General features: G+C 38.7%; 1 protein-coding gene across 3 annotated transcripts in view; it reads right to left on the bottom strand.

The window, feature by feature from the left end:
• Positions 1-2,662: 2,662 nt before the first annotated feature.
• FBXW7 (F-box and WD repeat domain containing 7) overlaps positions 2,663-18,979 on the bottom strand; it is a 191,204-nt gene continuing 174,887 nt past the window's right edge. For all 3 annotated transcript variants that reach the window (XM_088056922.1, XM_005517555.3, XM_005517556.3), the window contains 7 exons: positions 18,269-18,392; positions 16,261-16,397; positions 14,506-14,619; positions 11,268-11,449; positions 9,995-10,220; positions 5,802-6,012; positions 2,663-4,745 (listed from right to left, as the gene is read on the bottom strand). In XM_088056922.1, coding sequence (XP_087913048.1) covers positions 4,477-4,745; positions 5,802-6,012; positions 9,995-10,220; positions 11,268-11,449; positions 14,506-14,619; positions 16,261-16,397; positions 18,269-18,392 — 1,263 coding nt within the window. In that variant the 3' untranslated portion in view covers positions 2,663-4,476. The remainder of the gene's footprint in view (positions 4,746-5,801; positions 6,013-9,994; positions 10,221-11,267; positions 11,450-14,505; positions 14,620-16,260; positions 16,398-18,268; positions 18,393-18,979) is intronic.

The raw sequence follows: 18,979 nt of genomic DNA, 5'->3' as shown, positions 1-18,979 counted from the left end.
TGCTAATTACAAAAAGCTGGTCCAGAGGACCTAATGTCCATATGAATATATTTTTGAGGTGTTGGACTATTTCTGGTCTGGTCCCACATGTTCCTCCAGTGGCTTGAGTGCCTGGAGTGTGCTTCTGGAGAGCTGCTCCAGATTTAGTTACACCCTGAAGGAATCCTGTTAGTGGTCTCCAAGGCAGCACAGTGTTCTATTGGGAAAGCTGCTGATCTGAACTGCAAATTGGTGTAGGCACAGCTGTTAAATGTCTGGTCCTATCTCTTGAATAAGTAAATTGAGACCACAGGCTCTTGGAGGAAGAGACAATACTAATTCTGACTTACTGTTGGATAAAATCAAGGTCCATTAAAAGGTCCATTTTATTACATTAAAAAAAATCTTAATGTTGTTGACTTGGTTTCACATACAGGAGAAAATAATGAAGCTCTTTCTAGGGCTAAAGCTAAAAGAAGGGGAATCAGCATGAAAAGAAGAGAGTAGAAATGCCAGAAACACCACTGCAGTTATCTCTCTAGGATAGCTGCAGTATTTTGACATAGCCCATGATGACTAAGCCACTGGATTCAAGATGCGCCTGTGTATTGAGAGCATAAAGATGTTAGTCTTATTCAAGTATTCTTAAATGTTTTTATTTAAAAAAAACTCCAAACATTCCACCCACCTTAAAATCAAAATCTAATTACGTGAATGAAGATGTTTCCTAAGCAGTCTCACTTGGAGCATGTACTGGCAAAGAAGAAGAAGAGCTCATATTTTGAGTTATATTATGGTGAGTACATCAACAAAAGGGGGGTGGTAAAGAGAAACTGCTCCGTTTCTTACATGTAATATGTTTACTACAGGCCCATCTTTGAAATCCTGTCACTTAAATCACAAAATTTCTGCTTATTGAGCTGTGTTGTTCAGATAGCTCATAAGCAACTCCTACAAACCTAAACACACTTGACAAAATTAGAACTCTTTAAAGCGCTAACACAATTAACTTTGTAAAGTTGTTTTATTGAATGGGAAAAGCTTTTCTAAAAAAAATTTTAAGGTACTGTGTTGTTTTTTTGTATTTACTGTGACAATCATATCTTGACTTTGCAGCCAATAGTTTGTTTGAACCTAAATCTGCAATGAAGGAATCTGAAAATATGGTTTGCTTAACAAGTTCAAGTTACTCTCTATTAGTTTGAACATTTAGATACTGCTGGAACTACACTGTCAAGAGGAAAACTTCTCAATTCTGGTTAAGCACATTTTTCTCCTGGTCATATTGGCTTTTTAAAATGTACTTGAACTGACTGTACACCTTGATTTGTTAGTTTCCCTCTTCTGTCAGTTCACTTTTTCACCCAGATTTGTATTCCTGCCCTCCAGCACAACGTTACTCAGAAACCTCTCATCCTCCTGCGCCATCAGGCCAACGCCTTTGCTCTTTGAAAACATTTTGTTGCAATTTCTACAAATCATGGAAGAAAATTACATAATCTTAAAAGCTATTGCTCTGCTCGCTGCATTAAATATTCATATTTCTACCCTTCTATTTCCATCCCCTCTCACAAGTACTTCAGCCCACGCTGGCGCACCTTCTGCCATCGGGGGGCTCAGTGTCCTGGCCTGCACTCCAGCAGAACCATGCAACGTCCTGGTCTTTCACTGCCATTTTAGGAAAGGATTAACTCCTTAATTGTTTTTGCATAAATAAGAGACAATCACAGCTTTCAATACTGTCAGTGCTTGCTGCAAGCTTTTTTTCCTTAAGCACCAACCCAAGGAACAGATTTTTACAATTTGGAGCTGCTCAGTCAGTTCGGATGGCTTTTTAATGTCTAGAGGCCAGATGGAGCATGATCCTTCACCATTGCATGTTTTGCATAATGTAGGGATTGGAATTAAATTTTGTTTGCACATAGTCAGAGATGTGTAAGTATATAAACATTTTTCCTTTCCATCCATGCATTTTCTCTTCTACTGTTTTGGTTTTTTTTTTAATGACAGCTTTCTACAGGGGAAAACTGTCACAAACAAGCAAATGCTATGCCCTGAAACAAAAGCTTACACAGAAGAAAACAATGATTTTGGTCAAGGAGATTTGAAACAGAACCTGACACTCGACAGCAAAGTTTCTGAGACAGATGACTTACCTTGGTTTCAGGGCTCTGATAAAACTGCTGTTGGACTGATGTGGAATGATGTTATTTTACTATTCTGAAGATTTATTTCAGGCTCTCCTACAATCCCAACTTTGATTTTAGTTGTATTTATGAATTTATTCTTTGCTGTCAACTGCAATCAACTGATTGAAATCCATAAATAATAAACATCAGGTTTCAATTTAAGATGCAGTAACGAGATGCTATCGGAAGAACTTTTACGTACTTTAGCAGCTTTTTATAGCTGCCTCCCCCCCAGAGCAAGGTCCTGACACGTTCTTCGTGAGAAGGAGCGAATGTCTTTCCCTCATGTTTGTCAAGACCCACGTGACAAATCCTACAGGGCAACTGAAGGAGAGGACACTCACACACCTGTTTGTGGAAGGGTTATATAAAAAGTCCCAAGACATATTTTAGCATCTACCAGTAAGATGAGCAACTTGACCTGCTTTACCCCTCACAGGATACATAATATTAAATTAACAACTAGAAAATAAAAAATAAAAAAAAAGACATACTAACATGAAAAAACACATTTTATTGCACTTAAGTTATAAGAAAATAAAATTTCTAGGTGAATCAAACCATAGACACAATCCCTTTAAAGGTTGTTTTCCTCCATCATGTCAGGTTGTTACATAACTAAAATTAACCAACTGGAATCTGATTGTTTTAAATCAGACTATAAATAAAACAAAAACAAAAACAAAAAAGGAGGAAAAAAGATCGCCTAGGATACAGTGTTAAACCACTTTCACAGTTCAGCTTGAGTTGTGGCTCTTGGAGAATGAGGCAAACCATTTGACTCTTTCTTTTCTCATTTTGTTTGCATGTGACATCTTTACAAAAACGTAAGTTTTTGCTCTGTCAGTTCCTCCCAGCAATAACTGTAACAGTTGTTTTTTTCTCAAATACTGTAAAACACTAAGACTGACCAGCAACTTTATTTTAATTTTTGTATTTTATAATATTTTTTAAAAATTTTGTCAGTTTTTTTTTTTTTAATGTATGTTCATTCCATTCACCACAGCCCTCACAAAGAAAAATTTCCCCACAGAACAGGCTGCAATAGCTTTGTTCCAAGGAATGTGTTTTAATTTTTGCCCAGAAAAAAGAAAATAAGCTTTGCACACACACTCAATTCTTTATTTGCAGGCAAACTTCACTCTTAATTGTCTGAAACTCTTCCACTCTCAGCCTCTTAGAGGCACAGTTGGCTCAAGTTTCAGTGGCAAAAAGTCTTTTTCTGTAACCAAACTAGAGCAAATTTGGAATTCAGTCTGGGACTAAAACGTCACAGCAGAAAAAAAAATAAAAAAAAATAATTTGCTTTTCTTTCTTTCATTTAGCAGCATAAATAAGTTTGGCCACTGGGAATACAGTACAGGGGTGGGACAACAATCCCGTAATTGAAGACCTACTTCTAGCACCAGCATTGCGAATTAAATCCATCAGAGGACTCTCAAAACCCAGGACAACTTGCCACCTCAGAGCAACTTATGCGTTGAAGAGTGTAGATGGAAGCAACAGTAAATAGATTAAACAGAGGCTAATACTGTGATTGACATTGGCAATGGTTGGCAAAAAAAAAAAATAAAATAAAAAAAAAGAGGAATAAAGAAAAAAAAGAAAAAGCTCTGATAAAACTGTACAAAACGATTCACAGTAATATTTTAGCTTTTCCACACCAGGAATGGACTCTTTGTTTTTGTTTTTGTTTGTTTTTCTCATTGCAGATGCTCTCTAGTTTTTGAAAGTCAACCAGTGACTGCTTGTGGAGGTTGGAAGGGACCTTGGAGGGAGTCCGGTCCAACCCCCTGCTCGGAGCAGGGCTAAGGGACAGCGCGTTGCTCGGAGGGGCTGCCGGGACCCAGGGTGACCCAGGGGTGCACGAGCAGGCTCGCCTGTGCAGCTTATTTAAAGATCTTTGTGGTAAAATAACTTGCTAACAAGAACTGTAACTTTTTTTTGTTTGTTTTTTTTTTTCCCCACTCCAAATTGTTCAAGGAGCATTTGGAGGAAAGTAAATAAATTAATTGCACCTGGTTTCATTTCAAAATTGGATTTTTGCAAAGCTGCCCCGGTCAAAAGTGTAGCCTTTTTATGTGACGAGACAGCAAAAGCCTCTCTTGTCAGTTATAGTTTGTCATCTTTGTCTTCTCCTTCGTAGTCTGTAGGTCTTTAGGATCTGTTGCCCCAAGGCAACATCCTGCACCACCAAGGACAAGGGATTTTTTCCTTTTTCTTTTTTTTCTTTTTTCTTTTTTTTTTTCAGGGGGGAGGGAAAGGAGAACATCGTCTACACGTTTGGACAAATTCATCTTTCTGCCCTTCACTTCATATCGACGTCAAAGTCCAACACCAGCAGCTTTGTTTCCTCAGTCCCGTTGCGGCTCCCAACTGCACACACCAGCTTTGTGTTAGAAGCTCTGATTCGCCACACGACGCCTCCACTTCCCCCACTCTCCAATGTGACTAGATTTCGGATAAATTCACCCGTTTTCAAGTCCCAAAGTTTTACAGTCCCATCATCTGAGCTGGTAATTACAAAGTTCTTGTTGAACTGTAAACAGGTCACAGCACTCTGATGCTTGTTGGGACCTGCAAGAGTAAACAAAAACATTTCTATCTGTAATTAATTAGAAAGCAATGTCAGGCAGTGCTGCATCTAGAATAAACACCTTGCTATTTGCATACAGCTCTTTCCATCTATTAGAACTACTAGAGAACTATCTGTTATAACTCCTGGGTTTGTACATTTAAAGGTGGAGAAGCCTTGCCATGCTTTCAAAAAGTGAAGGCAGGTATAAAAAAATTCCCCAGTATTTTCTTCTTTGTTTCAGTGATCTCGTTGTGCTGTATGTCAGCAGCTGGGCAAACGTGCACTTGGACATCCATGAAAATGAACTTAACCATCCACAATGAGGTGACTGCTGTGAGAGTTTGTCTCCAAGCCCCTTTGAAGTGTTCTTACGAGATGCTCCATCAGGAAATACTGACAGCTATATGCTGACATATAAATATATATGTTAAAGCAGCAGAGTTTGCTTTACAGGGAAATTTAATTTTCTGCTCTAGCCAGCACTGCTGCATATGATATATGAAAATGATGCAAGACCTTTTTTGTGCGGAGAAACACGACCATGTGTTTGTGTGCATGATGCCTGAGTGGCAAATGTCAACATGGAGGAAAAAAAAAAAAAATCTTTCTTCTCACTGAAATAAAGAAAATATCTTCCACTTGCATCTCCTGATTTATTGTAACAGACAGTGTACTTTGCCTCCTGATCCAATTAAACTGTAGGCTTTGAAACATTCAAGTGACCCCTAAATAAATACATTGACTGTCTATTTTGAGATGCAATTTCCTACATATTTCTGTGGCTTATTAGGCTAATATACCCATAGCAAATTGCTATCAGTCCAGACCATCTGCCTTTCATAATAGGCAAGTGATTTGAATAGATTAGATTAAATACATTTTGTTCTTCTACTTCAGAAAAAGATCATACAGCTGTCATCACAAAAATATTTAAGTTTTAAGTGGTCAGTGCTTGTTTCTTTGTACATAATTATTTTAAAGTTTTTTTATGTGTAGAATCTGCAGCACAGATCACTGTAGGCTGCTTGATGTACATGAAGGTAGTTTAAACTTACCTTGCAATGTCTGTAAACATTGTCCTGTTTTAATGTCCCAGATTTTGACTGTAGAATCAGCATTCCCAGACACAAGTATATTGTCCTTGAGTTCCATTCCACTTGTGAGTGACTGGTGGCCTGTTAGAGTGTGAATGCAGTTGCCTGTCTCCACATCCCAAACTCGGATGGAAGTGTCAAGAGATCCACTCACCACATGGATACCATCAAACTACAAGAAAGGTAAATCTATTACAAACAATTACATCAGGACCTGACAAAGAAGGCTATTAAGCATTTAATTCACTAAATGCAAGATTAGATACTATATATATTCAGAAACTGCAGTACAAAGTAAGAACTCAGTAGAGATGGCCATGTTTGATACCACAGCAGGTGCTTCATGGTCAGTGCAATTTTCTGTTGAAGACCTGTGGGCTCTTGAGGGACATGGTTTGAAAAGAGGCTCTGAGCCACTGAAAACATCTCCTTTAAACACAGCAGATTCTGACTACCCTGCAGTGTGCAACAGTAAGAGAAAGTATTTTTCCTACATGAGATGTTAAAAGGCCAATCTTGCTTTTTTACAAGTCGGAGGGACTTTAAGCAGGAGAAGGGCAACAACATTTTTCCAGAATCATCTACACAAAAGTCACAACATAAGAAAATGGAAGGAAATGTAATCTAAAAATGTGGAATTTAGCTATTTTGTACAGTACCTAATTGTGTACACTAAGGAAGTGCAATTTTCCAGTCATTGTAGGAAAAGCATACAGGCTAAGATATGAGATTTTTTTGACCAAGAGGACTGACTATGTAGAGAACAGAAAGGTGGAAGATAACTTGAGCTATAGTGACAATGACATAAGAGTCCAGAATTTTCAAAGAAGGGGAAAAGCAGTAGAATAAAACATGTGGGCTTCAAGAAGGAATACTTAAAAAACCCGAGACTTCCTTCCCATGAGGATTTTATGGATCTATTCTCTGAGGGGACGAAGAGTTCAGGATAGTTGACACTTTCTAAAAGACACAAACTATCCTGTGTGAAAGAAAGACAGGAAGTACTGTAAATTACTGAGACCCACTTGGCTAAACCACAAGGAATTGTACAAAAAGTAGAAACTAGATCAATAGATGTGTATAAAAGAGCACACTGGGACAAAACCAGAAAGGCAGGGCAACACAAGATAAAACTAGCAAAAGCCATTTCACTATTGTGTAAAAAAGTTCCAACCAAAAACATAACAAAACAAACACAAAAAAAAAACCACACCAAGAAGAAGGCCAAAAGCCACTCATTTATCCTCAGTGGGAAGGAAACACTGATTGAGGCCAGCTATTTAACTTCTTTTTGTCTCAGTCCTCAGCCATGTGAGCGTAGGCTCACATCACTAATGCCAATGACAAACAAGTACAAGCTTTTGCTAGAATGGGGGAACAAAATCACATAAGGCAAGCTGTTTTAAGACAGTCTCAGGGACATCTGCTGCTATCTTTGAGAACCTATGGAAGACAGAGAAGTTTCAGATGGCAAATACAATTCCTCCCTTATTGAAGGAGATGATGGGATAGGGGAATTATGGATCAATTAGCCTAAATTCAATATCCACAAGGAACTTTAAAGCCCTTAATACTGTGATAAGTAGCAGCAAACACGGATTTGTGGGAAAAAGCGAATGTCTTGGTTGTATTTTTTCAAAGAGGGAGACAAATTTGAGGCAGGGATACTACTACGTTGTTCAGAGTACTATTTGAGATACCAGAAGGAGTTTCAGAGAGGTCCAGCATTTACTATTTTCGTTAGGATTTGAGTGACATTTGAAACAGTAGAACTGACCAAAGGCAAAGAGTGTAGAAGTCAAGTGAAAAGTGTGAAGATCTGAACTTGGCAGGGATTGAATGAAGGTACAGCTGCAGCCTGGGAGAAGGAAGGCTGGACAGGAATCTTGTTATATTTAAGGCAATCTGACACACTACTTGCCCATGTGGACTGACTGGTACCTGATAAGGCAAGGAACAAACCCAGTTAAGGAAACTTGACTATCTGGGGCTGCTGCTTCTTATAAGACCCGTAGAAAATGAGTATCTTAGATCTCTGCAGTCAGACATGGTTGGGCATGGCACCCAGATTCAAAAGAATGGAGAGTGACTGGCACACAGACTGCTTATCTGCACTGCACTCCTGGTGAAAATACACTAAAAAAGACCCTCTGCTATCTGAATGGAAGGCAAAAAAAAAAATAGTTTTTCACTTCTAGCAAGCATTGATAAGACTTTGACTGGACCCTGTTTTGGGTCCCCTGCTTTCAAAAGAGGGTGGGACATAATCTGACTTCAGATAAAAAGACAAGGAGTGCCAAGTAGCCCAACAGACTCAGGAACATTAGAGAATATTTTTCTATCCTAAAAAGAACTAAACCTGATTGATGTAACAAATCTTGAATTATTTTCCCCCTTTCCCACAAGCTAATTGTATTCCCTGTTCAGAAGGTATTCAGAAAGAAAGTTTAAGGCTGGGCATCAAGAGAAATTGATGGTGCTGCAATAAAACAAACAAACTCACTGGACCAGTGAGTTATTCATGAACCTTGAGAATCTGTGGGTTATTGCAAAGTCAGGTAAGAAAGTGTAAGAAAACTCAGCACAGTTAGAGGTCTTCAACTTCTGCATAAGGATCTCTGGAAAATATTAGGTCTACACATGGGGAAATATGGGGAACCTGCCATGGAGGACTGGCTTATTCCATCTGATTATTGTATTTATGGGAGTTCTGCTGTTTGGGACTACTTCAGGTTGAAGGGCAGGAGCCACCAGGCAATTTTAGAGAATCTTTCCGTTCCAAATGCGTAAGCACCTGTAGCCTCCAACTTGCCATGCCCAACCCCCTTCCCATTTGTTTCAGAACATATCAATTGTGCAACACAACCCAGTTATTTGATCCATTATTACTACAGTATCAGAGCAAGACATAAATATTCGTAAGCCAAAACAGGAGCCAGTGGTGAAGATAAGGTAGAATAACATCTGTTCCCAAACTGCCCCACATGAAATAAATTCTCAGAACATTTTTGAGGTAGGTAGGTAGTACAGCATTTTTAACTTGCTTGCTGCTTATCTAGAGAACACTCCTCAGCATATGAATGTAAGAAAAGGGCTGGAGTTTTTGATAAATTTTGCTACATATTTTTGGGAAAGGAAACCAATTAGGAACTTTGTTCATATTTAATGTATTATAGGGAGATATGAAATACTTTATGAAAAATGTCTCTACCACTGAGCTTCACTTTCTGAGTCACAAACCAGAGCAGTTACATGCTGAAAGCCATTTCCCAATTTTGAACTGTCTTTGTTGATTTCTTTTTCAAGTCCTGCCAGATTGTGGTGTGAACAGGCACAAGCATGAAATTAATTTCTTTTGCCTTTCAATGCCTGGAAGTTATGCTTTGACTCTATGAATGAACAAGATGATGTTTTGGGTTAGTAAAGGTAAGAAGACCCAAGACATGAGGTCTGTGTGCATATCTTTGCCAGCTTTGTGGGTAACTGGTGGGCAAAAGAGAGATGCCACAAAGCAGCACCATGATAACCTGCACCTACATTAACATGGTGCTGGTAAAAAAGCCTCACACTTGTATATCTGGCCTGTACTCAGAGAAGAGGAAGTAGAAGGCTAGAGATTTACATAGGATCATTAAAAGTTTAGGTTCAGCCTTACTGTGAATTATAGTTTAGAATGGGAAGATGGGACTAAAAAATGAGGATAAACAGATCTCCATAAATCAGAACATTAATCCAATAGGGTTTTTGGCACATCGTCAATTGCTCTATCCTCTGATTTATTTAAAACAGTAAGTTTGGAATTCCTTGAGGAAAGCAAAAAACATAGCTCCAAAATACATGCAAGATTTGCAAAAAAAAATATCTCAACCAAACAACCCTTCAATCCACAAAACAACTTGCTGGTATAGAGATTTGGGCTTTATTGTACCGAGTCCTTTAAAAAAAATGCTACTCTAAAAAATGTTTCAGTTTCTAAATTAAGACAACATATAACTAGTGTAACAAAATGAAAGAGGGGTTTATCACAGATGCCTCTGTATTCTTGTGGTCTGTATAATTCTGTACTAGGTACCCACAACTTAATAAACAAGATGAAATAAACTGACTTTAAATCTTACTTAAGGAAACTAAAGCAGCAGATAAAAATCACATACCTGTAACGAGTAGACTCTGTTAGTATGCCCTTGCAGTGTGTGCAGACAAGTCTCTGTCTCTGGATCCCACACTTTGACCATAAAATCATATGCACCACTTACAACCCTTCTGCCATCATATTGAACGCACCGAACTGCGGCGACGTGGCCCATCAGAACGTGTAAACACTGGCCCGTCTCTATGTCCCAGACTCGCAGCGTAGCGTCTCGAGACCCACTGACCACCCTGCAGCAACGAGAAAACCCCTCCTGTACTTAGCATGGGACCTAAAAGTACTGCAGCAGTCAAACTTGGCTACAAACGGGATCTGAGTTTTAATTTGGGACATTAAATAGAGCTGGTGCACCAGCCAGCGAAGTTCTGGCTTGGTGTGACATTTTCATGGGGTCTCAAATGACTGGAGTGTTCTTCTCCCTTGCTATACTCACCTCCTCAGGATCTGTCTATTTGATGTAACTAGCAAACAGTATTTAAAAAAGCACTTCATTCCTGAACAGCAAAACAATTCCATGAGAAATTCTGTGGACTGTTGTATCTACCCATGAAAGCTTATGAGCGTGGTGAGTTATGGACATTCTGTTTTAATAACTGAGTTGACTAATTATAACAAATAAACAAAGATCTTTAGAAATTTCACTTTTAGTAAAGTAACAGTTATTCTGCTTGATTTTTTTTCAGTTTATATTTCTATAAGGTTTTTTAGGCAATAACAGAAATGAGATGGAATGAACATTAATGAAATTTATATAGAAAAACCTCATTATTCTTCAAAAGAGAAGAAATGCAACCAACAATCTCTCTGTCAACAGCTCCATACCACAGCCAAGTAACAGAGCTCTGCCAATGTTTGTTGAATCAAGACATGGTTTACAATTTTGCAAAAATTATGTTATAATCAGTTAAAATTTACATAAAACACTGCAGTGACAATACTTAAAAGGTTATTTGTTAAAATGAGTAAAACTTTGTAGCATTGACAAAAGAAGAAATTATTCAGTGTGGGAGACTGGATCATGGTCTAACAAAGAATTAGCTTTGAAATTATGCAGACTTTTTGAAGTATGTGACTCAATTTTCGATTCTTCATTTAGTACTCTTAGGCTTCTGCTCCTATTAATCATCTCCTCCAACACGGTGCTGGTTTATGTTTTGCCTGGTTTGTGTTTCACTCGGTGCTGGATGAGGTCCCCAAGTTTCAGGAGCACTTTCTGTGAGCACAAAGGGTAGAAATGGCAGGCCAGGCTGTGGCTGTAGCTCTGCACAAAGCCTCACCTTTTCTCGTGGAGATGCATGCAGCGCACGGTGGAGGTGTGTCCGTACAAGGTGTGGATGCATTCCCCGGTCTCAGCATTCCAGACTTTCAACGTTCTGTCTGTAGAGCCACTGATGATGATGTTGTCCCTCATCTGTGATGACCACACTCCACCTGTGTGCCCAACCAGTGTTCTCAAACACTGAAAAGAAACATTTTCCTTAGTTAACCTTTTGACACCAGGGAATGGAAACCTTAAGAAAAAGCAATCTTGGAGGTAAGAGTCAGCTCTCATAGCAAGAGCCAGAAGACCCCTGGAGACTTCTTTCTGATTGAACAAAAGAATTCCCCTTTTTAAAAAATACTCATCAAATTTCTCTTTCAATTGTTGGTACTTTAAGGAATTTTTCTTGTAATCTTTCCCTTGACAAACTAAGCTGTCTTTCCAAATTTCTCAATACAAGGACATGTTTTGCAGCCTTGAGTCATTTTCCTGGCATTTTTCTGAGTCACTGCAGGATTTCCAATAGCTTTTTGAAGTGTGTTAGAAGTGGAGAGAGCACACACTTGGTAGTTTTACCACCAATCTATAAACCATATATTTTTGTTGTGTTTTTCTGTTTGCTTATCCAAGAAACAATGCACTCTGTAAAGCACAGCTACAGCATCACTCCTGCAGAACCGTGTTTCAGACCTTTTTCAGACTTTACTGTTGCCCAGGAGAGAATCCCACACTACATAAGCACAGCCTCCCTTCTCTGATCCCAAATGGATGACATGATTTCTCACCATGTACAGACAGTGTTTGCTCACACCTTCTTCTATAAAACCCCTGTCAGCCCGGAACAATGGCTTGTCTCTGTTTCCCAGCCTGTTTTCCCTACAAGTAATGACTATATATGCTTTCCCACCAGGCAGCAATAAATGCTAATTAGCACAGACAAGGAAAGATCCTTGCAAGACTCCTCTAGAAAGATACTCCATGAAGATTCTGCATTTACTTTAACAACATGATCTCTATAATTACCTATTTTCTAACCCATTTAAACATGTGCCATGTTGATTTTTGCATTATTCTATTTTCTTCAGTTCTGTCGTGGGGATAGAGCCTTTCAGTGCACACAGGCATCTACTTCTGCACTATTATCAGTCAAACCTGTAACTGCATGAGAAAAGAGGTCAAGGCAGTTTGAGGATCTCTTTTTCTGTAATCTAATGCTAAGTGGCATTAATTGCCATGGCCTTCCTTTAACTGTTAGTTGACTCCTCTTGACGCAGTCCAATATTTTTTATCTGAGACAGTGTATCCTAAATACCCAGTCTTTCAGTTTGTTCCATTTAAACATTGATGCATTTTGGCTTTCTAACTGTCCTGTCCTGGATCTTCTTCTTGTGATCATACCTTTTGAAAATGCACTAATTTTAAGCCAAAGGTTACTTCAGAGGAAAAGAAAAATCAAATACAGATTATCTAGATCAACTCTAATAACAAAAACCATAACTTTGGTAGTTAGCATGAATTTCAGCTAAAATGTTCTGTTATCACTGCATGCTGTATTTCCATCACATGAATTTCTTCCAAAGTATTTTTTTCTGCATCAGTGACAGTATAGTAATTCTTGTTGTTAATATCCTGTTCTTTCTAGCATCTTTGAAAATTGTTTGCTTTTTTGTTCTACATAGATTTCCTGTTCTTTAACAATTTTTTAACAGGTCTTTTGCAATTACTGGCATCTGGCTTAATTCACTGCTATCAAATCCATCTTTTTCACTTCATAGCTGATGTTCATTTCTACAGTTTGCTTTTTTTTCTTATTTCATCCAATGTGCTCATATTTTAAGAAATCATCCTGTTAAAGCAGTAAGAACACAGAATCCTTATTTTGGGCTTTGCATCTGTCAAGGGAATTATTTAGTCATGTTCATTTGCACAAACCAACCTTTAGGGTTTCTTTATTTTATTAATTCTTCAGCCTCAGTAAGCATAAGGGCTGATACAGCACGCTTCCATCTTTCAGACACGATTTCTGGCTCTCTTAAAGGTTTGGGGTAAATGGCCACTAGGATTTGTAATTACTTTCAAAAAATTACTGAACAGCAATTGTTGAGTCATGCCACTGTGCTTAATTTGATATATTTAAGGGAACGTTTTGCTTTTGGGAGCGTGGTATGTACAAAGAAAGTATTTTCATTTGTGTTTAAGTTGCCCTTTTCAATTAAAATAGATGTAAATTTCATTATGGGATCCTTCATTAGACAGTTTGTTGTAGGGAAGCCAACAGCAGCAGGGTGAGGCTGCCTATAGCTCTTAATTTTATTCTTGCCCACAGTAGGATTAACAATCCCTTCAAGGATCTTCTGGGCATGCAATGACAAATGCTGAATACATTCAGCTTCCACATTATGAAGTGGATACCTTTTACATCTTAAACATGTTATCCTCAGCAGCTGTCCTGTTGTTATCTATACCATTAAAATCAAGCTAAGTGCACACAATACCAGTCTAGAAGTACTGTTTCCCCAAGGCCTTTTCTACATCCTTGGTCGGTCAGTCACCTCAAAAAAAAAACCTGTGGGCTGAGCAGCTGTGATGTTCTAACATGACTGAAATGCTCAGTACTGTCTTTTTGATTGCACATATTGTTTTGCTCCTCTAAGCCAGAATTAAATTATTGAAGCTTATTAAATTCCTGCCTGAGCTGGATCTAATTTAATAGGAAATATTTAAACCTAAAGCAAGTTATTTTTTTTTTTTTCTTGTGGCTCAGCGATATAGTGGCTTGGAAAGAAAAACAAACTCTGTATTTGAAATCTGAGCCAGTAAAATGAACACTCCATTGCAAAAACTTGAAAACAATAGAAAGAACGCTAGAAGACAAGTGAGAAAGGGAGATCCAGAGGGGTAAATGCAGCCTAAGTTAAGCTTTAAGGAAGATAATGTTTCTGTCCAAATTCTTTAGAATCCATGTCACAAACGACTCCACAAGAATAGCAGAATTGCCAAGAGAACAGGGATATATGCCAGTGGTAACATGAGCAGCATTGCAATTTCACATCAAGGTGACTTTTTTGAACTGGAGCAGTTTCTTTGTGGGAAAAGGCAACCCACATGTTTATCCGGTACAACCTCCGATTCCTGCCCCAGAGGTACCAAAGGCCACCCTGCAGTGTGGTCTGATGGCACAGCAGCATTTCTGCTGTGCCACTGCTCTACCTGTGGCTCATTTCCCAAGGAATCCAGCAGAGCAGCCACCTTACCTTGCCTGTCACTGCTGACCACACTTTGAGCGTGTTGTCGTCGGAGCCGCTCACGATCCGGTTCCCACAGAACTGCAGGCATGTGATCACATGGTCATCGTGGCCCTTGAGCACCTGGCAACCAAAAAACACAAAAGCAATGGTCACAATTTAATGCAGGAGATTAGAGAGAAGCAGGAGAAACGAAGTGCTCTTCTGATTCATAAATTACAAAATGCTAGAGTTGCTTCAGTAATAATAAGGCTCCTTAATCCCGTGTGTCAAGTCTAATTTACCGCCAGCTGGGACCAAAGAAGGTGTTTCCCTCCTTCCATGGAGTGATGCAGCATTGCTTAGCAGGAACACTACAGTTACTGCAAGCCTCCTAAAAGTACCAGGAAAAATCACTAACAAAAGCTGAATTAGTAACCGAACACTGCTCTATTCCTCTGCAGTTATTCCATCTCTTTATTTTTCAGTTGAGTTACTGTTACCTTTTGTTTCAATCTTGACTAAAAAGGATGGGCTGATTATTTGCTGAGTATTGCATTCCAGTGGTCAAGGCTGACCACATCTATTTTTTTCCCCTTACCAGCCAAGCATTGTATTGTGTTAAATGCCAAGCAGCACCAAAGAAAAAAAATAGAAAACCATCAATTCAGATAAATACAAACAAAAGCAACAATTTCATGTGCTGGGAATGTGGACTGGAATGCTGCTTTATAGAGGTGGGATTTTCAATGCTTGATTTTGGAAAAACTGTAATTCTGTATATCTTATTGCAATACGGCAAAAAAAAATCCTTAGTAGAATACATAGGAAGAAGAATTTTTTATTTAAAATATCCAAACATTTTTCAAGATGTTCATTGAAATGAAATGGCATTTAGATAATGCCAGAGGCTGTAATTTTAATAATAATTCCAAGATAACTTGATGTGGCATATCAAGGCAAGAAACACAGAACTGTTGCCAGAGATGTACATAAGTCACGGCCCAATAAACAGTAGGATATAGCCATAGCTTTTCCATGGGAATTCTTTTATTCTTATTTAATGTCGTTATTTTTATTAAGAAAACAGGTAAATGGCCTTAAAATCTTAAAAAGCCATGAATGTGGGTTTTCTTCACATTTTTGGCTGCTTGTTCATTATCAGGTTTGATTAGAGAGTTGCTCTTTTATTTACAAAAGGTTTGAAATATTGCTTCATATCAGAAAGGATGTAATGATAAATATCAGTGTCATGAAAACAATTTTAACATTTAGAAAACCCCACTAAAATCTTAACACAGAATAAAGTTTTGTCTTGTGCTGCTTAGTTTAGAAGAATATATTTAAAAATAAAGCATGAATTGATCACAGAACAGTTGTAGAGTATTTTTATGTTGCAACATGACCCAGCTCTACCAATACATACATATACACTGACACATGTACAATATATGTGTCTGTATGTTTAAATATAAGAATTTCCAATCAAGTTTTCATGATTACCTGTCTCAAAGAGACTGGCTTATTTATTAGAATTCACAAAATTATACGGAAATTCTTAGAAGAGCAGTGAAAGGATTCTGCAGTATGAAGCATAACACACTGCCAAAATGGTGGTTGGAATATAATTTAAAGCCAGGGTAAGCTAAAGCACAAAGTATTTCTTTCTGTAGCAATTCACTGCTTTTTGTGCATGGATAGTCTTGTTTGTCCAAAGGAAAGAACCCGAGCCACGAGCTGATCCTGCTTTGTTCACGGCCCCGTGCACAGAGCTCAGAACCTCACCTTGGGCGATTTCAGTTCTCCCCGCCGCCAGTTGGTATCAATCCTGTGCTGTCTGATGTAGGCGCTTTTCCACGGACTGTGTATAAAGCCTGGTTTTATTACTTTCCTCCTCTTGATATGTAATGGTTCATCAATCCCTAAAATGGAATTTTAAAAAAGGGGGGGACGGGAAGAGATGAGGCCACCCCACAGGAAACACCTTCCCCCCCAAACCTTTACTGTGACCCCTGACATTAAAATATGGCAGAAATGTAACAACCTCCTGCATGCCAACATTTCCGTGTCAGTGAAACCACCCTGCTCCTCAGAGATTTATTCTCTGTCTGTCCTTGTCAGTTCAGCATAATCATTACCATAATCACAACTGAAAATGCTCTAGTTCATCATTCCTTGCTGGCAACCTCCAAGCTTGGGTTTGGGTCTCCCTTTCTGAGGCAATGCAGCAGAACATTGCTTTTTACAAACAGGTATTGTCCAAAACACCTCCTTAACCACTTATATGCTTATTCTGGAACAGTTCAAGAAGTCAACCTTTCTGTCCATGGTTCTCCACTCTGGTCACCTATCTTCATTACCTTTAAGCTCATTGTGACTCCTGGTATTAGTGAGCTTTTAATTACTTTCTTGATCTGAAAGGCTGAGTGCTTTTGGCATTGTCCTCTCTTGGCTGGAATTTAAGTATAGCTATGCCCTTTCTGACTTGAAATTAAGCAGTAGTTCTTTGTTTTAGCCTTGCTACTACAGATACAGCTCTTTTTGCAATTCTCTCACCCTGCTCTCTTTTCTATGCAGCTCCTCTCTCCACTGCATTTCATTACGGGCAGGAGTCTTGTCTCTTGCCAGTATGTGGATTTCACTCTTCTGCCTTTAGCCCCATCTCTGCCTGCAATATTGAATTAGGGGCTCCTTCATGTTACTGAGCAGCTCACTGAGGCTAAAGCAGGCTGCAATACTGGCCTGATTGACTGTGCTCTCCTGCCTGGATGTATTTATTCTTACTTGTAAGCTCACAAACGTAAGCTCATTCAACCTCCTCGTTTTTTCTCACTCTGTCCTTTTAATACATTTTCACTGAAATTTTTAAGAGGAGAATCTTTAGAGAAGATTTTGGAGGTCAGGCACTTGCTTTCCATCACAAAAGAAAACAAATTAGTTTAGGTGTCCTCACAAATAGCCACCTATAATTGACATTGTTATGTTTTTTGAAGCCTTTGCATCAACGCCTCACAAGTCCTTGTCTCTCTACTCCAAGGCAGTCTGGACAGGTCCTGTGTCCAAGATGAGACTGCTCTGGAATCACATGTATGTGCTCTTCTACCCCGCCCCCCCAGCCCAAACAGACTTGTTCCTATAATTCTCCTAAAATTTATAATTCTCCTAAAAAATAAAAGTTTACATTCTCCGTGTGCACAAATACATGACTACTTTCATGGGAGCCTTTTTTTTGCCCATTGGTATCAGTGCTGGAGCACCGTATCCTCTTGGACTGGCATGAGTAGGACAATATCCATGTGGCTAATGGACTGTGTGTCCCTCTCCAGGCAAACCTTTTAGCACCTTCTCCCAATACCATGTGCCATCTCTGCCTTAATTACCCTACAAGTGACGTGAAATTACAGCAGCCCTTCTACGAACCACTGCAACAGTTTTCCCCCCATGTTACTGCCAGGCTATACTCTATCATTTTTACACCTCAGCTGTTATTTCTTTGGGTTGCATTTTGAATAAATGTAATCCTCAAAAAGCAAACCCAACTGTATCCTAAAAACATGCAACTGGTATACTTTATAAATAAGATATTCAAGCCTAAACTCTAGTATTCCATGGATTATTTCTATTTCCTGCTTTCAACAGAGATACATACCGTGTAGCTCAAAGCATAACTAGCACTAAGTCTAAAGTCACACAAATTGTCTTCATAAAACTTTAAGCTTATTATGCAAATGAACTGCACTTTTTATGATGGCAACACTTAGACCATTATATCCATCCTTTTGCTCAGCCTTACCCTCCTCTTTGCATTTCTCTCTCCAGAGAAGATTATCTTCAGCCAGAATTCTCCAGTAACGACATGTCTGGGCTGCCTGCAGAAGGTCCCTGGGTTCCAGGAATGACAGCACATACAGTGCCAGCTGTAAAAAATAAGAAGAAAGTGTATCTTCTGCACTGCTTTTGAAGAGAAAAGTGAAATAACTCCATTTACTATCACACATCAGGGGCTGAAATACAGAAAATTGGAACGATAAATTATTAAACAATCTCTGAAACTCAACAGACTCCAGTTTATTCCTGTGGGCATGTGGAAATATAACAATCATCATAAGTAACTAAATCCTTACAGATCATATCACAAAACGATTCTCGCATTTGCAAGAAAATAGATGTCAGTTGAAATAATTATTACATTTTTTAAAAAAAGTAAGCCACATTACTTTGAATCATTAGAAGAATTATTGCCAAAGTAATTATGTCTATGTTATTTTAGCTAACAATTGCACCAAGAGTTATTTTGAGCATTGAACTAAGAAGCACAGCGCTCACCACGTGAGCAAATAGGGATGTACACTGTGATAACGTCACCCAGAAAGCCCAAACACAGAACAAGCAAATGCTACATTCTCCAGAGCTCAGAACCACTCTGCAGCTGAAGGAAAGGCAGTGTAAGTATTGCTCATTTTCTGATGAGAATTCAAACACCCTCCTGGGTGTTACAAGGAGC

Source organism: Pseudopodoces humilis, chromosome 6, assembly GCF_049639895.1.
Source record: "Pseudopodoces humilis isolate 2021_Gansu_Grassland_sample_001 chromosome 6, ASM4963989v1, whole genome shotgun sequence".
Taxonomy (NCBI): domain Eukaryota; kingdom Metazoa; phylum Chordata; class Aves; order Passeriformes; family Paridae; genus Pseudopodoces; species Pseudopodoces humilis.
This window is presented reverse-complemented; position numbering and strand designations above follow the sequence as displayed.